Here is a 19,691-nt window from a genome sequence, read left to right as displayed (position 1 = left end):
TATCACAGCAGCAATGTTACTGATATAGCTAATTACTAGCATGTGGACTCCTTTAAAAAAGATTTTACTTATACATGCATTTAATTTTTAATGTGATTTTTGTATTAAAAAAGTATTTCTAAATATTTTAGCTATTTTAAATATATTTTAAATAAACATTTATTACAATTTAATGATATATCTTAAATAAATTAAATTATTCTCATAATTTTTTAAAAATTGTTTAATAGCATTATAACTTGCAAAGACATTATGTCATCTGTCTAGAGCATATCATTTATTTTATAACTTTTTGATTCAAAAGTAATTGCAGGAAATATGCCAAAATGCAGTTCAATTTTTAAATATAATTTAAAATTTCAAAAAAAAAAAAAAAAAAAACCTGAGGTGCACTCTGAAATTCTTTAGCTGTAGATCACATGTCCTTGCTTGTAGAGCACCAATACACACACATTCCTCTTTATTAATAGTAAAAATAAAGATAGGGGAAGTTATACTTTTGTTTTCTTAGTTATATCAATAATCAATCTATACACTAATTTACAAGACTAAAAAATGTGTGAGTACTTCCTTTAAACATTCATTGATACTTTATCAAAAATTTAGCCTCCTCCCTTTATTTGAAAAAAAAAAAAAAAAAAAAAAAATTAACTGTTTCCAAGAATATAGTATCACTGTATTTATATATATATATATATATATATATATAGTGATATCTTAAAATTTAATTTAATCCTAATTAATTTCCAAAGTTTTATATTGATCCGGCCCATGTTAACTTCATTCTAAAATATTCTTATTTCCTAATCCCATTCCATTTTTTCTATTTAATTAATTCAACTGAAGCTTTTTTAAAATGTTTTGGTTGGCAATTCCCACACTCAGAGTGAAGGGATAAAAAATTGTAGAGCTAAGACATTCTTTTCGAGGATCCCTATGGTTCCCTTACCGAAATCGACACATCTGTGTGTGGGGCCTTTTCAAGGTCTCCCGGTATATGATCATGTGAATTAAATTTCCATCAGCTTTTCCTCATTTTTGCTTTTGTGTTGATGTGCTCATTGCTTCTGCTTGTATATAAATCATGCCACCCGGGTTGTAATAAACCGAAGTTAAAAATTCAAGGTGTCTTCGCTGCCTTAGGCCAGGATTCTGCTTAAAAAATTATTTTTATATATTCATAGTAAGTTATTCTTTGATTAGGATTGCTATATCCTCACAACTTCTGAAACCACAAAAAAATATGAATAAATTTTTCACCTTATATTATTTTATATTCACAGTATTATTTTAACAGTTAGCATAATAAAGTATTATTTATTTTTGAAATGTAAAATGCCAACAGCTAATAATGATAAAAATGTGTAAGTTTTTCAGGGGGGGGGGGCCTAGATGTTTCAGTTTCTTATCTCAAACCATAATGAAGTTTATTGATTTTAAATTAATTATTGTATATAATTTTATAAACTATCTTCAATTAAAGTCTTTTCTTGAGCTAATATCAATAATATTTTAATATTCCATTTCTTAAAAAAAAGAAAAAAAGAGGCTTTTAAAATTGTTAAGACAAAAAGTAATAACTCTTCAGCTGACTACTGTTTATTATGCTTTGATTGAACATATATGTTACGGTCAGTGCAATTAATCAACTATTATTAATGAATAATAAAAGTGAATTATCAATTTATCACATTGATTATTATTTGTATTGTTGTTATTGTTACTATTATAAAATGGTCTAGTTTTGCTAGAAAATTTTCAAATATCTAAAAACCTCCAAAGAGTCAGTAAATAAAATCAGGTCCTTTAAAACATCATTTTATTATTAATACTTATTAGTTCTAATATTTATTAATACTATTCATTTTATTATTCACTAACTGCAGTTAATATTAATAATAACTAATTAATCACATTGATTACAATATCTATTAAAAATAAAGTTGCATGTGTTGATGGTTTGCTGGCTAGACTATTTGACCTAGGACTATCAATTTTAGTAGAAATATAATTTGAGGGCTGAAAATGTGCCTAAAAAAATTTTTTTTTAATTAAATTAGATTTTGATGTTTTCTTAGTAATAATTTCCAAAGATATTTCCACACAAAAATCACTTTAAATTACTTTAAAGTTCAAAAAATTATCGTTTCAATGATAACAATTTATTAGCATTAAAATTCTTTAGCTTTTTTTTCGTATTTTTAAGAATATTTGGCAACATTTTTACTATAATGAATGAAACATAAATCGTTTCGTTGATTATCTGTTCATGTGAATTTTTTCCTATATTGAAAGCTAAAGAAGCTTTCTGTGTGTTTACAAGTTGAATAAAAAATTGCAGTTAACAATACCATAAAATTTAGAAGATGAAGTAACTGTTCATTTATATTTTTAATAGCACTATGATGTCATTGAACTGATCTCCATTAAAAAAGTCCATGTATGCACTAGGATCATATGTAAGATAATTTAAATAGCATAGCTTTAGTGTCTGATAATTTGACAGAATCATGGACTTGAAATTATGTCTAAGCATTCTAACTAAAATTTAATATAAATATTATCTCTAGCAAACCAACTGGTTACCAAAGGTCTTTTACATCAATATATATTATTACAGAGCCAGCCTCAAACTTTTGTTTCATTTTAAGATTAAATGATGTCTTATATTGGGAAAAAAAATTAGAAACCGCCTTATATTTGTAGAAAGAAATCATAATGCATGTATGAATTACTGGATGCGGAAAGGGAACGAATCACAAAATTCATATTTTAATGAGACATATACACAAATTGTATCCTGCCATTACTAATAAAACAATATTTAATTTAAATTTTTCAAAAAATTTATGGTTAACTATGAATTTGTGAATATTATTTTTTCTTTTAAGAATCTTTTTTTTATATCTTGAACATATCAACTTATAATAATTAGACTTTATTAATTTAATAATGCTCAAATGTGGCAAAATATTATTTATAAATAAATATTATAGCTTATATTATAAAGCATAAACATATTTCTGTTTGGAAAATTGTAAAAATATAATAAATAAGCTGAGTAACTTTTAAAATGTGAAATAAAACTGGTCATTGTTTGCCGGGGACATTATTGGCAAGCATGTTATGTTGTTCAAAAACTTATTTCTTTCCCCCATCCAAATAATAATAAATTAAAGTTTTCTTAAAGTTGCCAATTTTTAATGAATTGATAGTATAGATTTGAAAGTTTCAGTATTCCGAAGGCAAAATTTAATATAGATAGTGCTTTTCACTTCACAAGTGTGTGTGTGCGTGCGTGCGTTTTGAGGAAATATTTAGATATAAATCACATACTGATTACATATGAATATTTTTCAATCGTACCTACATATGATTAAGGTCGTTTAAATAAAAAAAATAATGACTGCACTTAGTTTAACATGTTATTCGAAACAGTCTGCTATATGACAGTATTCATTCTACAGTTTATCTATCTTTGACATCGCGACCATTTTTCAGAAAAAAAGATGTCTTCTCTGAATGAAGCCCCTGAAGCAGGATCAAAAATTCATACACTTGGGGGAGGAGAAAATTTTGTTTGGACGGGTCTGTTTGTAGCAACCCGTGTTCGATGTCAGTAGACACAGGAGTTACTGCGACCCTGTTGGAAGTGGATTTGTCTCAGAGGTTGAAAGGATAACCTATCTTCATGCGGATTGCTACTGATATAATCTCCATGGCTAGAATCGCTGATCCTTGTAGTCTCGATCTGGATTTCCTACAACAATTCGGCTTTGTTATGGATCTGAATAAGAGTGTGATGCGAATAGGAACCGAGGAATTTCTTGTGTATCCGGACTAATTACTTCATCGCAGAGAAACCTTTCCTACAAAGGCAGATTTGCTCTTTAACCTGTTAACCGGGTAATTAACTCATATTCAATTCGTTTTGCATTGAAATACTTCGCCATACCCAGTTAACAAATTAAAAGATTCTGCGTTGAGAGCTGCAGGCAGTTCTCGTGCATATCGAGAATGAGCAGAGAATAAGTGGAAAAATTCCCATGAAAGCTTTGGAGACAACGGTGAAGAATTCCTGGCTTTTAAGTGAACTGCGGAAGGCACTGATGTAGCATCCTGATTTTTGGTTGATTTGATGGAGCAAGTTGAAAGTGCACAATTGGCCCGCTTGGTTAGAATTCGTACCGGAGAGTTCTGTTACAATACGATGTTTGGTTCCTTGGGACACCTTGCATTTTAAGAAGCGGATTCAAATCTGAATGTACAACCCGAAACGAAGAAGTGGTCTAAGGCCCAAGCAGCGAGAGGGTTCAGAAGAATCTTTTATTATCGTCAACATAGTGAATGATGTCGTCAGCGAAATTGCGCATATATATATATAATGTTGATTCCCAGCACAGTTAGCTCTATCGTGGGAAAAACCGTTTAACGATCACCTTTATTGGATGCTGATCAAATGATGCCGGATCAATGACACCAGGTTTGGCGACGAATTTATTTTAAGTAAAAACACCTATATAAATAAATTTAAAATGTAAAACCTTTTCTTAATGTAAAATTTTATCTAAATCGTTAGTCCTTTCTGAAATAAACAAAATAAATATAATATATATATATGTGTGTGTGTGTGTGTGTGTGTGTGTGTGTGTGTGTGTGTGTGTGTGTGTGTGTGTGTGTGTGTGTTTGTTTGTGTGTGTGTGTGTGCGTGTGCGCGCGCGTGCGCGTGTATGAATTGCTCATTTAGATATATAAGATAATGTATGTGTGAAAATTTTTAGTTTTATAGAGAAACTGTACTTTCTATTTATTGAAAGAAATAAAATTGAGAGCATTCTAATTAAAGAGAAATTTAATCTTTCTTTTGTCAAATATCACTGAAATCAATAGTCTTCAAAATAGACATTTGTCGGAAAATCCACAAATGAAACGATGGTGGGAAAGGGAATGAACGCAAATCTGCTAAGATGAATTATTTCAGACATGAAGATATTTGTTGTTTGGTTTTCATGTGTTTATAATTTAATAAAAATTTTACTTTTCTTTTTTAACTTTAAAATTTTCCATCTTGAACTTAACTAAAACAACAGGCTTAAGGTGAATAGAAAATCAAAATCGGGAGCGACAATGGACTCACATAAATTTTCTTTTTTGATGAATGCCACTTTCAGGGGTTTTTAGGGCAAACGGAACCCTAAATTTCTCCTGCATTAGATTACTGCTATAATTAATTATAGCCATTGAAAGTTGTTGAAATGGGCAAGTCTTTGATAAATTGGATATATTGCAGCTGAAATGATATTTGTGATATTCAACATTGAACAATCTGATTTTGGATTTTGTCAAGGTTTCAATGCCAGTAACAGAGCTTTAAGATCTGGATGAAAATGGTTTTTATTTTATAGGATGTTTCTTTCTCTTTCAAAATATATATTTAGGTCTATCAGAAGCAGGAGTTTAAATCAAGATTCACTTACATAACATAATCATTAATGAAAGTGATTATGCTAAATTTAAGTATAATCACTTTATGTGCCACTACTTGCAAATGGTAAGAGATAGGACAGGGCTCCCATAATGTCCACATGCTCTCTTATCATTCTTTTTCATTTAACAGATTAGATTAAACTCACTCAGAACACACATACTAGTTCTTGAAAATTGTATGTTTATATATATATAGTTTACAACTGAAAGTTCTGTACAATCAAAAGGACATTTTGGTGTAAGCAATCGGCTTTTCACTGAAAATAGAAATACTTTATTCTATTATTAACTTGTCAAAGCCCAATGTCCTTTTTATAGGACAGTTACATTTAACTTCCATGCTAAACCAAATATGTTTTTTTTTTGTTGTTGTTGTTGTTTTTGTTTAAGAAAGTAAATATGTTTTCAAATGGTATATACCATCCAAGAACCAGATTTTGAAATCAAAGTACTATCATTTTGAAATTTTTTGTTTTGGTTTATTTTTGAAACAATGCAAAGGATTTGAAAATAATCTTTCTTTTTATATTTTACAATTTTTTGTGTATGTCTATAAAAAAATTATGTCTATATATGTTTTATGTCTATAAAAAAATTATGACATTTTATTGATCTTTGCATAATTTGTTTGCTGTAATGATAAAAAGAAATTCGTAATTTCATATTGCTTCATACAATAATCTTTATCTTAGATTTTCAGGTAATTTAATAAAAATTTACTGAAATATTTACTTAAATTTAAGTTGGACATTAAAGGATTAGCAAGCTTTGAATATGATAAACTGCTATTAAGAAAAGAGTAGTTCATAAGTACTAAATATCAAATATTCAATAAATTATGCCTTAATAGTTTATCAGAACTTTGTGTTATTGTTTCATGATAATAAATTATATTTCCTAGTCTTACAGCAACTTTGTTATCAATTTCAAAAATGTTTTCTTCTCTACCATAATTTTATCCATGTATTAAATCTCTGAATATAATCTCAGAACTATGTATGCATTCTAGAATTAAATCTGAAAAGTGTTTGGATTTTTCATTTTACAAATCTACCATTTTCTTATTTGATAAAAAAAATTTAAAAAATTATCTTACATACCTATAATAAATTTAATCAAGAATTTTCTTAAATGTAATTTTAAAAGTGTATTGAAAAGTAAATTTTTTATTTGATATTTAATCATTTTTTTAAACTTTTTCATCTAATTTGGAATTTTTTTCAATATTATGATTATTTCGTAACATTTCAGTGATTTTGTTTTGTCTCAAAAGTACTTAATTAGTGCTATATGTGTGGATTAAATATTTAATTATGTTTGTCTTTTAATTGATAATTATGTGCTAAAAAGATCATTATTATCAGACAAGTGCAAAAATTTTTATAACTCTCCCACTGGATTTTGTAACTATCATATCACTGAAACATAAAATAGGTAAAATTAAATGAAAATTTATAAAAATGCCAATTCCATCCAAACCGTTATAACCCCTAACCTGTACATACATTATAATTATTTCATGTGCTTTTATTACTTTGGTAGTATTGTTAATTTAATCTTTTCAATTCATAGTTCAAATTTTCTTTTTAGAATTGGCAAGAGATTATTTGCACAGCACTGGACGATTTCAAGTTGTGGGTGGGATTATTTCTCCTGTCAATGATGAATATAAAAAGAAGGATCTCATTTCTGCAAAACACAGATGTGAAATGGTAGAACTTGCTCTGAAGTCTAATGACTGGGTCAAGTATGCTTTTTTTTTTTTTTCCTCATCTTTATGTTTTTCTTCTCTTGTCAACTGTGAAATGTGTCTCTTGTTCATAACAGTTTTAAATTGTTCAAATTAATTTTTTTACAGTTAAATGTATCACCTCATCTATTAAAAAGTTTGGAATATCAAATAATTCTGTAATTTATTATAATTAATAATATTTATTATCATATTTTTATTATTCATGTATTGCAGTTCCTGTTAGTGAATGCAGTTCTGTTTCGTTTTTTCCAAATTGAGACTGCATTATGCCATATAAATATGTAAAATTAAAATGAATAAAACATAAATTTTTCCATCATCAATTTAAAAATTTCAAAATAGTGTGGCGATTTTTACACTTTATATAATTTGAAATAGTGTTGATCGATAAAAAATTTGGATGTTATTATTGTTAAATAATAAACTGATTTCTTAACAATATTCTGAGTATTTTGCCAATCATTTCAGATATGAGGCTTAGAAAAGTTACTAGTTCATACTAAACTTTAAGCATTCAAAAGTAAAGAGCTGATCAAAATTTTTTGGCTGTATTTTTTAGTAAAAAATTTACATTTTTTTTTTTTTTGAGGGGGGGGGCATGATTTGAATAGATTTCTGTCAAGTTCAAAAAGTTACCAGCTTTTGATTCTTAATATTTATTTTGAAATAGTTGTATTTGAAAAGTATGTTCCATATCCACATAATTGCTGGGGATGATGATTATGTAGTCACTCTGAATCATTTTAACAGTATAAGCAATTTTCAAAAATGTTTCGAGAAGTAGAAATTCTTTTTATTTTAATTCTCTTCTGCTTTTCAAAAGTTAGTTTTTAATTTATTATTTGAAATACTATGGATCTTTGAAATAATTTTGTGTCAATTTCACTTCTAACAATGAATGGGCATAGGTTAGAAAAGTAAGTTCGGGATAGGATTTTGTATAATGGTAATATAACTTTACGTTATTCATTCATTAACATTTTAAATCGCAATTGTCAGCCAGTTCTGAGAAAATGATCCTTAAGCTTTGAGAGTAGCTTTTAAACAAGGTGATTGTAATTAAAGTACCGATTTCAAAAATCGATCATTTTAAAACTACTGGTCAGAATGACTTGATATTTTAACAGAATATTTGGGAGGCATTGGAAAAGGGGAAAAAAATAGTTCCAAATGCGCCGATAGATGGCGATGTCAGGGTTCACATTATCTGGAGACATGCGATTTACTTCTACGTGATATGCGCATCGCAGACATAGTTGCCATAATAATGCACAGCACCAGCTCTTCGCCTGAATGCTTCATCACGACTCTGACTATGAATGACCGCGCTCTGCTCTTGAACCATTTTTATAAGAAAGATGAATGTGCACTTACCGCTCTCAGAATAGTTTCGGACATTAACATTCATGAAATTCGGATCCAATAACCACAAATGGCCTGCGAAAAATGATTGTTAAATTCGAAGAGACCGGTTCATTTGATTTGAAACGGGGCAGAGGAAGGAAACCAGTTTCGGCTGCGGAAGATGTGGCTACAGCATTACAAGAACAAGAATCCCAATAATGATGCTGGAATCAGCAGTGCACGGGGAGTTGGCCGAAGGCTGGATATGTCGATCAGAATGATACGGTTCATCTTACGTTGTTATCCATACAAGGTAATTCATGTGCAGCAGTTGCTACCTGCTGACCAGGAAACACGTGAATCTTTTGCACTACGATTTCTTGCCCGGATCGAAATGGACAACGGATGGTCTTGGAAAATTCTGTGGTCTGACGAAGCCCACTTCCATTTGCACGGTTCTATAAATGCGTAAAATTGCAGGATATGGGCGACCGAGAATCCGTTTCAGTTACAGTCGTTACCTCTTCAGTCTGTAAAGGTTACTGTGTGGCGCAGGATAACGGCAGCGTTTATCGTTGATCTGTTTTCCTTCAAGGAGATCACACCTGCGGGTCCCGTTACTGGCTAGTGGTATGAAGCACTTTTGTGTAACCATGGCCTTCCGGCACTTTAGCAGCGTCAGTGTGTCACAATATCCATGCAAGTTGGTGCTCTTCCGCACAGTGCTACTTCTGTGAAGCAGCTGCTGAGTGCTCATTTCAGAGACGATAGGATCATAAGTCGCCATTTTCTCCCGACTTAAACCCGTGGGATTTCTGGATTTGGGGGTATTGTTCGTCAACGGATTCTGAGACGACCGCATTTTGACGATTCCATATCATTAAGACGAGGAACGATGAGCGCATTTCTCGTATTCACCTTTGACCTTGGATTTTCCCCATTAGATACTTTTTAGTTCAATTTTTTTTTCAGGTGCATGTAAGTGTTGTGTGCATGTGAGTGTTTTTACCGCATTTTATTTTAACTCAAAATTTCGTATTGATATGGCTAGTTCAAATAGGAAAAAAGCTTTCAGGAGTGGTATGAAGAAAATTTTACATAATATCATTAAATATTGTGACCAAGAAGCAGAAAACGGGAAATTAAAATATTGCCAAAAGAATTTAATAACATATAAAAAAGAAGCATTTTAATATAAAAAAGATCATTATTATTATGTAATAAAGTAATTACCAAATTTTAAGAACAGAAATTTTTCATTTATTCTTCATAATTTAATGTTTATGCACCTTACATTAAATGAAAATTGCTTTGAAATATTTTACTGTGCATTAGTACCTTTTTCCTTCTGTATTATTAATTATCTGTAATGTTTACGTCTCATTAACCGGCGAGTCTTCATTGTTAAATGTAAACATCTCCTCCTTTCCTCTGGCCCCTATTTTGTCGAATTAAACCCTTCCTAACACATGCGCAAAAGCGCAAAGAGTTTTACAATCCGTTGACAAACAGTACCTGAAAAATGTTGTTTACAGCGAATCGATTGAGAATCTAGCAGACTTAAAGGCAAGGATCGCACACCACATCCATTGTATCAATACAATACCCTCCGATTTGTTGTGGATCATGCCGTTTTAGCGCTTCCAATTAGTAGCGAAGCAAGGCGGGAGGCATATCGAACAACTTATGCCTTAACCATCCATCAGTAAGGTGTTTGTTCCATGAAACTTTTTTTTTTTTTTTTTTGTCATTATCACTGTTGTCGATGTAAACATGTATTCTTGTCTTATCGCTAATAAATTTTTAGTAAACCCCCGAACACTATTGTTTCCTTTTGGCTAACAATATTCCTGCATTTAGCGAATCCTATTTTGGTCTTTCCCTTGACTGCGCCATCTATCGGCACATTTTGGTTTTTTGCCCCTTCGCCAAAAAAAATTCCATTGCTTGATGATTGTTCTGCTAAAATATCAAGTCATTCTAACCAGTAGTTTTAAAATTAGCGATTTTTGAAATCGAAACTTTAATTATAATCACCCTGTACTAGAAATTTGCAACCTTATCTGACCGTCCTAACAACACAGTCGGTAGAACTTTAATTTTTCATCCGTGAAAAACAGGTTTCAATCCTGGCCTCTTTTTTTTTTTTTTTTTTTTTTCCGCTCTTTTTTTTTTTTTTTTTTTTTATTTCTTTTTAAAAATAGTTCAAATTAACACATTACAGATACTTTTAGTTAATTTGCTTTTCATTTTGTATGCATATATAAATAAATGTTCATTCTCCTAATTCTTGAATTATAATTTAATTTTTAAACAAAAAATAATCATAAATTTAGATGTGTTTTTATAAATGTTTGAAATTATTTAAATTAATTATGATTAATTTATGGATAGTTTCAATTAATATGTTATTCACTTTTGTAAGCAAAAAATAGGCAAAAATTAATACTTTAATTATAATTTAATTCTTAAAAGGAAAATAATTATTTATATAGATCTTATTTTTTAATTATAAAGAATATTTAAATTAAGTTAACATGTTACAAATAGTTTCAATTAACAAATCCTTTGTTAATAAATTTAAAAAAAGTTCATTTACCCGATACTTTAATTATAATTTAATTTTAAAGTATAAAAATAATTACAAATATAATTTAAATAGTGACAAAAGTTAATCATAAAAAAAATTTACTAGATATTTCTAGAAATTTATTATTTTCAATTGCATGAAAGGAACAAAATGGTGTTTATCTTAGAATTATTGGAAACAAAACCATGGTTGCCACGTCACCAGGAAAGCTTAGGTTATTTAAAAATCGACTAAAAGAGACCAAGAAAATGCAGGAAAATTGAAAATTTTCCTAAAAGCCAGTAAAATACAGGGATTTTTTTTTTTTTTTTTTCCCTGTCTAAAATATGCTGGTCTCTAAAAATTGAAAGGATAAAACATTGTAATCATAGCTTCCAAAAACGAAAAATACCATTCACGATTTTGTAATGCAGAAACTCAGCTATTTTATACTCTCTCTCTCCTTTTTTCTGTATTGATCAGTTCAGTTTCACTTTGCAAAAGAGCTGTTCTTTTCTATGAGATTCCGAATTGCAGCTAATAAGCATACACAAGACTTCTGTAACTGCATAAAAGAACATAATACATTTCTCTGGCTGAAATAGCAGAACTCAGTCTGCGGAAGCAGCGCTGTGGTTTTAAGTCTATCATATAAGTATTTGAGTTTATTGAATGGTTTGTTTATTATTTGAGAAACTGTGAGCTCATTCAAAGTAAATTAGAGAATTTTTTTTAAACAATGAGTGGCCCAAAATCTGTATTTAATACGAATTGGATGGATAAAAGATTCATTCCTGATTTTGCTGAATGAATTCGAGAAGTTCCGCAAAATCTTTTTGTACTTATCGCTTTGTAAGAAAATATGGGGAAACAAGTACTTACTAGCCATGCCAAAAGAGGAAAACATATAGGAGTGTGTGCTAGTTCAAAAAAGTTATCATTGATTTGGGATGTAAAAGGAATACTTGAAAAGATGACATGTCATATTTAATGCCTGAAAATAAACCGATTTCGAGCTTTTTAAGTTCAAGAACAATAATTTAAAACTGAATTTTTATGGGTGTTAAAAGTTGTTGCTTCACATTCGCCTTGTATGCATTCAATCATATATCAGAAATATTTTCACATATGTTCACTGAAAATGATATAACTAAGAGAAAGGCCGTACAAAAATGTCATATCTTATTTGTTACAGATTAGGTCCATGAAAACTGCAGAGCTCCATTAGCTGTAAAAGTTACAGAAATTGATGCCCAAATACATGAATTGCAAAAAATGAATAAATAAAAAAAAGTAATTTTGCTTTCAACGTTTTTGGTTAAGTAATCATTAAATGATTTGTATCATGATAACAAAAGTATTTCATGTTTTATTTCACCTGAGTTTTTAACTTTTGTGACTTACAATTAAAGAACATGAGAGGTAATGCCTTAATATATAAATTTTGTCTTGCTAAATTCTAGATAATAAATAAAGAGAAATTGTTCTTTTTTTACTGTATGTTAAATATAAGCTTTTTTTTAATTCGCCGTTATTTTAAATAATATTAAACTGTTGCTTTTCACTATTTTTTTTAATAATGCTAATATGCGTTCTTTTTCTTGAGTGCTATTTGTGCATTTCCTTACATTTTTAATAATCATACAGAGAAAGCACAGGGAATTTTATTTTCCAAATTTGAGGTACTACTCTAAAAACATATATAACTATCTTGCACAATTGATAGCCAATGATTGTTCAACAAAACAACATTAGATAGATCTATTGGAAAGCAAGTTTCATTTACATTTAAGAGTATTTGTCTTTCATCAGAAAATTGGGCAGTGTACCGTATCATGTTATTAAAAATATTGGACTGTCTGGCTATACGTTCAATAATTCAACACCTGTTTCTTATTTGTTTTCGATTTTGTGTCTATAAATTGTTAGTTTGAAATATTTTTGACGGAAAATGAAATGGGGGAAAAAAAAAAACCTAGCCCAGGATCGAACTTTGTTCTTGCAAATGAAAAGCTAAAGTTCTTTCAATTGTGCTGTCAGGGTAGTCATCTATGATTGTGAATTATGTATAAAAGCTATACTCAAAGTTTGGGAGTCATTTTCTCGGAATTGACTGGCTATTAATTTTAGAATTTTAATGAAGGAATATAATAAAAGGTGTACTACCATCATACAAACTCTCATCCCGAACTCAATTTTCCAACCCGTGCCCTCAATTCTGTAAGTGATCCTATTTGTATAGTTTAAAATTTAATTAATGTAGAATGAATTTTGAGATATTAAAATAATGTATTATCATACAGAACACACATCTGCAAAATTTGAAAACTCTTGCTTATTAGAAAGTAAGTGAAAAAAATCAATTAAAAAATTGCATCTTTGCAAACTTGCAGCAAGTTTAAGTTAAAATTGAACAAAAACGGCCATATCCAAATGCAAATAATTGATTACATTTCTGTTTTGTTCAACTTTGTGACAATGCTATTTGCTTTTTCTATTTTATAAAATTTGTATTAAAAAATTATAAGATAGGCAGATTTTTAAAATCATAGTTTTGAAATTGAATGAGCTATTATGTAATATCATTAACCATAATTATTTTAATTTAACTGAAATAAGAACAGAAATTGAATTTAGTAGAAATGTGTTGTTAATAGTCAATTTATTTATTATTACTTATATGCTTTCTTACAATAGAATTTAAGATTAAATTTTCAAGTCAAAGAATTTTATTTATCACCGTGTACCTGATTCATTTAGTTGGTATAATGATATACGTTGAATAAGAGTTTTTATTTATTTGTTTATTGTTACATCCACTTTTACTATTTTGTGAATCTTATCATGAAGTTTGTCATAGAAACCTTGTCTCTCAGACTAAATCATTTTTAAATAATATTGATAATAGTAATAGTCCTGTTTAAAAAAATCTCTCAATAAATAATCTCACAAATTGGGCTATTGAATTTTAATTCATGATTTCATATTATAGTTATTTATTTTATTTGTTACATATGCACATTATTAAAGAAATTTTATCTTTCTAAACTGTATTGTTAAAAAAGTTAACATTTAAAAATTTTCTTAATTTATAAAATTTTATGAGAATATTGCCTAATTTATTTTTTATTTTAGATTGGATTGTTGGGAAAGTGACCAAGAAAGTTGGACTCCCACTGTCAAGGTTCTGGAATACCATCAAAATATTTTAAACTCCATTACAAATGCCAATAACATTCAAATGTCGGCTTCAAAAAAACAAAAACTTGATGTAGAAAATATGAATGGTAAGTATTAATGGCACATATTTGCCAGAAATTTAGAATTATTTTCTTTGTGCTCTCTTTTCAATTGTTTGTTTATACCTCTGCAGTGTTGTTCATTTTAAATTTCTGTTGTGATACAACAATAATAAACATGGAGGGGCGGGGTGGTGGTGGTGGTGGGTAAGCAATTCTTATAATCTTCTATCTGTTCTTTTGAAAAACTTCAAAACATGTAAAATATAAAAATAAGTTTATTGCATACTATAAAGAAAGTGTCATTTTATTTTTCCTTCAATATTGCTTTGAATATTCCATTATCTGCCCCATCAGTCTGACATCAATCATGTAATATAGAGCATCAGTAAGAGCATTTGAACCATACTATATGAAGTATTGGGGAATCAAGTTTCAAGTTACTTTTATTCCACTTTCTGAAATGGAAACAATATACTAAGCTTTCCACATATCTTCATAAAAAAGTATATCTATTTAGAGATCTAAGTAGTCGTGGCATGAGACTTCTTTTCACAATCTAGCATCTCTAAAGTTTTACTGATTTAATATTGCAATTTCTTCCAAACTATAATGCTGAGACTCTTCTGCAGCCATTCATTAAAAAAATTATTTTATTTTATTTATTGGAATAAAAAAATTATTGAAAGTGCATATCTCTCTTACTAATTTTTTAAAAAAAGTATAAAGATATTATTTCTTTGCTTGCATTGTATTTCCTGAATCTAGCTATTTGATTTGTAATGTAATGTTATAACTAAAACACTGAGATTTAGAAGATATCAAAACCATTATTATAGTTTTTACAAGCTCAACTGCAGTTGTACTATCTGCCTTTTGTCTGCATAAAAATAAGCTAAAATATTTTTATGAAATATAATTTTCTACATTTATTCAAAATTTTGCATATATTGGTTTGATTACATTCTTTCCAAAATTTACTCAAAATTTTATGTAATACTATTGGAATTTCAAAATTTTGTTTTAGTTTAAAATTATAAACCAAAAACAACAATAAATTATATACATTTATATTTAAAACATTTATTTATATGCTCCACTGACACATTGTCTGATGAAAATATTAAATATGTTTTTTTTGCATATGCATTATCATGGCTGTGATTAAAATTAAAGTTAAGAATATCATGACTATCAGAAAAAGAAACACTTGGGCATGTTAAAATTAGTGTCTGCCTACTGTTGTCACTTTTTTTTTTTTTTTTTTGAAGGTTTGGAAATTAAATCCTACATTTCTGTATCAGCCATGGTCTGGATTTCTTATATTGTTCTTTAACTTTGGGGAGTTTTTAAAGATTTGAAATATTTAATGGATATATTTGTTTTCTAGTCAAATATAACATATTGAAATTTTCTTCGTGGAATCAAACTACTCGTGGAAAAGAATCTTTTGCTCTAAAATTGATCATATCTTCTTTATTTAATTTCATCAACTTCTCAATATATCTTTACATAATGTAATTTGGATGATCATTAGTTTTTTTTCAATTTGGTTATAAGTCTCATGATCCTATTTAATGAAAATGATAATGATTTAATTAATCATTATCATTTAATGATAATGATCATTAAATCATTAATCATTAAATGATAATGATTTAATGATACAAGCCATTGAAAATTTCAATGGCTTGTATCATTCCCATAATTCTTTTTTTGTAACATCTGATTCCTTATCATCTTCAAATGTCTCCATTTCTCCAGTCACCAAAGATTTAAAATTTTTTATCTACACCTTCAGGAATTTTTCATGTAATTGCTAGTTTGTACTCCAAATCAGAAACTCTTTTGGAGATTGTGAGATGTAATATTTAGAATCATTAGTTTCCATTACATTTCAATTGTTAAAGTTGAATGCAACATTAAATGTTTCAATGCATTTTTTTTCAACCAGTACTGACATTTTATAATTTTTCATCTGCATACCATAATCTACTGAAGTACCTTTTTAACCCAATTTGGAGCAGTATCATCAAGGAATTCTGACACACATAATTCCTGGTATGAAAAAAAAAATTTAGGTGCTTTCAGAACAAAGGTTGTTTTACTGTGTTTCTGATGACAGATTTCATCCCATATGTATGTGAAACATGATAAGGCTTCAACTCAAAAGTTATTTCCAAGATTGTTGTAGTTTAAAATGCTCTTAACAGCATCTAGAAGTGTATAATTGAAATATTTGCTCACTCTATTTTTTCTGGGATATATTCTTTCAATTTTTCAAGCATAATATCCCGATTACCAAGAAACTTTCAGAATTTGGTGTGACAAAACTCCATTGCTTGGTCAGTTCTATAATTATTTTACTATTCAGAAATGTTTCTGCTTGTTTTTGAAATCTAATAAAACAGACAAAAATACTATTTTCTTTTTGATTGGATAAACAGTTATATTATATGAATAATTTTCCATGATATGAAGTATCTATGAAGTCCTTGAGATTGTGACAATTAAGGTTTGCAGATATCTATGAGAATTATTCTAAAGGTTCTCTGAACTTGGTTTTACTGAGCATTTTAAATTATCGACTTTTCTTTTTTGCAATTTAGTTTCTAATTTTTAAAAGCTGGTAAACCTTTTACTGTATTATTTTTAATTGTACTCACAGAATATCAGATTAATACGTCAATATTCGTATATTTAATGCAATTACATTTCTTTGATTTATTAATTAAGAAGGATGTGTGTAATATAAGCTATTTCCCTTTCTGCTGGAAGTAGCTTTCTGCTTTCTTTAAAAAATATTCAACTTTGCCTTTCTCTTCAGGGATGAAGCTCCACATATATCAAACAGAAGTGCTTCATCAACTGTCTTAATTTTGGTGATTGCATTACATTTGTTAACTATTTCTCTACCACTTTTGAAGAGTAATGTATCAGTTCCTATCAATTGTAATTCAAATGTAAGCATATATGCATTTATGCACTGTGTCGTGCAAGCACTGTCTTTCATTTTATCAATAATGCCATTTCAAATCAGAAATGGATTTCAACCAATATGAGCTCGATAAGATGTGATCCAAGGTAATAAAAAAACACATGGGGTAACAGTAGCAGTATGGGGATGAGCATTGACCTCTTGAGAATGATCCCTAGGGTAGTGATCTAAAATGGCAGCGTAATTGATTTGATCACCACTCTGATGTACAAATTTGTTGTCAAGGTATAAGGGATAACAACAGTGCTCTTATTATTATAGAAAATTTCTCACGAGATTATAAACCCTGGTGTAATTTCAGTATATGTATATGCTGCAAAAAACTTGTCTCTGCACACTCACCTGGGTCTCCTTCGAACCAACATTCAAGTATCATTGGTACCAAGATAGAAATGCTCTTCTCAGAGAACACTACAGATCTCCACTCTGTTTTTGTCCTTCTCTGTTCTGCTCTCTAACTTGATATATTGCTGAAGTTGCTGATAATGTGACTTGAAGTTAGTGATATAAATGTTATAGAGTGCATAACTTGGTGCTTTACTCTAGTAATCGCTTTGTTATCACACTGATTCCATCAAAAACCCAAATTTTTGCTGTATAATGTGAGCAGCTATATGGCAAATGCGATGGTCTTAGCCAGTTAACTGTTTTGACCTCTTCGGAAATTGTCACAAACATGTATATATTATATAAATATTATAAATAATTAATTATAAATGTAATAATTGAACAGTTATTATATAAATATAATAATTGTCATTGAATAATCTCGTCATACCGAAAATGTTGTACTTTTTCTATGATGAGTATACTCTTCAAAAACAGTTAACTGGTTTAATATTGGCCTGCATGCGATACATATCCTCCTGTAACCTCTGCTGCATGAATATATTTCGAAGACAAACTCAATGGATACATTACTACTGTGATTCCGTGAACAGTAAATTCATTTTTTTGTGACCCAAATGCACAGCCTCTCTCAATCTCATTTAATTGCTAATGCTGCCTTCTTTTCTTAAAAACCATTCTTGACTCAGAGTTAACTCATTCCGGAAGTTAATGAAGTTTACATTATGTTTTAAAAATAAAGTAGGATTCCCATGGTCCTTGAAAAAGTATTAGGATTCAGCCAGTTGGACCAGTTGCTCCCAATAGGATCCTGCACAACAAAGACTGTAATCAAATTTAAATTCCGAACATTACAATTTTTTCGTACATCTAAATTTGTTTGCAAACCCTTGTCATTTTCCACGCACACCCTTTCTTACAGTGGACAAACTTGCAACTGTTGATTATTAATGTTTGCCATTCTTCAGTGAAAAGTGGAAGGTGTTTCATTGGCATTTAACTGCTAATTTAAACTGTAGGAGATGTTCTGTTTGATAATGAGTTCTAAATCATTTTGTTTCTTGTCCAAATGGAATCACAATCACCTTGACTCCCAATATTTTAGCAGTTTTTGCCTGAATTTTTGGAGATACGAAATTCTGAGACTCGCATGAGATATACATTAATGCAGCTTTGTTTTTAAATATGAATGCAATTATTTTCAACTAACTTGGGGGGGGGGGGGGGTGCCGTTGTTTATTTGTTTCTTTTTCAGGTAATTTATTAACAAATCATTAAAGTTATATTTTCATTACATGTTCAGAATTAAAAATATTTGCAATAATTTAACTAAAAATCTAAGCAGTAATAACTAACAAAATATAATGTTAATTTTAATGTTGATATATAAGATTAATTTATTTTTTTATATTTCAGACAGCATTTATGAATGATACTTAAAAAAAATTCTGTAGAATAGCATATATATAAATTTTTTAATTCTTTTAGAAAGGAACTCATCAAAATATATATATAAGGTATTATAGCTATTAAATTTAAAAAAAAAAAAGGAACAAGCATTTAATTTTTAAAAAATATTGCAATTAAAGATATTTATAAATGCCTATAGTTTCATATTTCAAAAATTTGCTGAAATATTTAAGGGAAATTTACAACCATTTTTTCATACATCATATTGGTTTCAATGACTTATGTTGTATATATTTCACGGATAATCCATATATCACAATAAGTTATTAAAATGCAATCATTGTCTTGTTAAAATAAAAATATTTTTTAGTAAAAAATAATAATTCATTTATTTCCTTCCATTAGGAAAAAGGAGTTCCAAAATGAACTCTTTCGACATTTGTACATAGTTTCATTCTTTTAACAATACTCGTTCACATGCAATCCCACCTATTACTTGTAACATTATGGCATGTTTGTTGAATTCATCGACAAATATCTGTT

At 29.0% G+C, this 19,691-nt stretch overlaps 1 protein-coding gene across 2 annotated transcripts in view; it reads left to right on the top strand.

Annotated features, from left to right (window-relative positions):
* Positions 1-19,691, top strand: part of LOC129969202 (nicotinamide/nicotinic acid mononucleotide adenylyltransferase 1-like) — a 30,968-nt gene that overhangs the window by 1,621 nt on the left and 9,656 nt on the right. For both annotated transcript variants that reach the window (XM_056083646.1, XM_056083647.1), the window contains exons 2-3: positions 7,078-7,234; positions 14,289-14,440. In XM_056083646.1, coding sequence (XP_055939621.1) covers positions 7,078-7,234; positions 14,289-14,440 — 309 coding nt within the window. The remainder of the gene's footprint in view (positions 1-7,077; positions 7,235-14,288; positions 14,441-19,691) is intronic.

Source organism: Argiope bruennichi, chromosome 5, assembly GCF_947563725.1.
Source record: "Argiope bruennichi chromosome 5, qqArgBrue1.1, whole genome shotgun sequence".
In the NCBI taxonomy this organism is placed as follows: domain Eukaryota; kingdom Metazoa; phylum Arthropoda; class Arachnida; order Araneae; family Araneidae; genus Argiope; species Argiope bruennichi.
The sequence above is the reverse complement of the archived record's forward strand: the minus strand, read 5'-3'. Positions and strand labels throughout refer to the sequence as shown.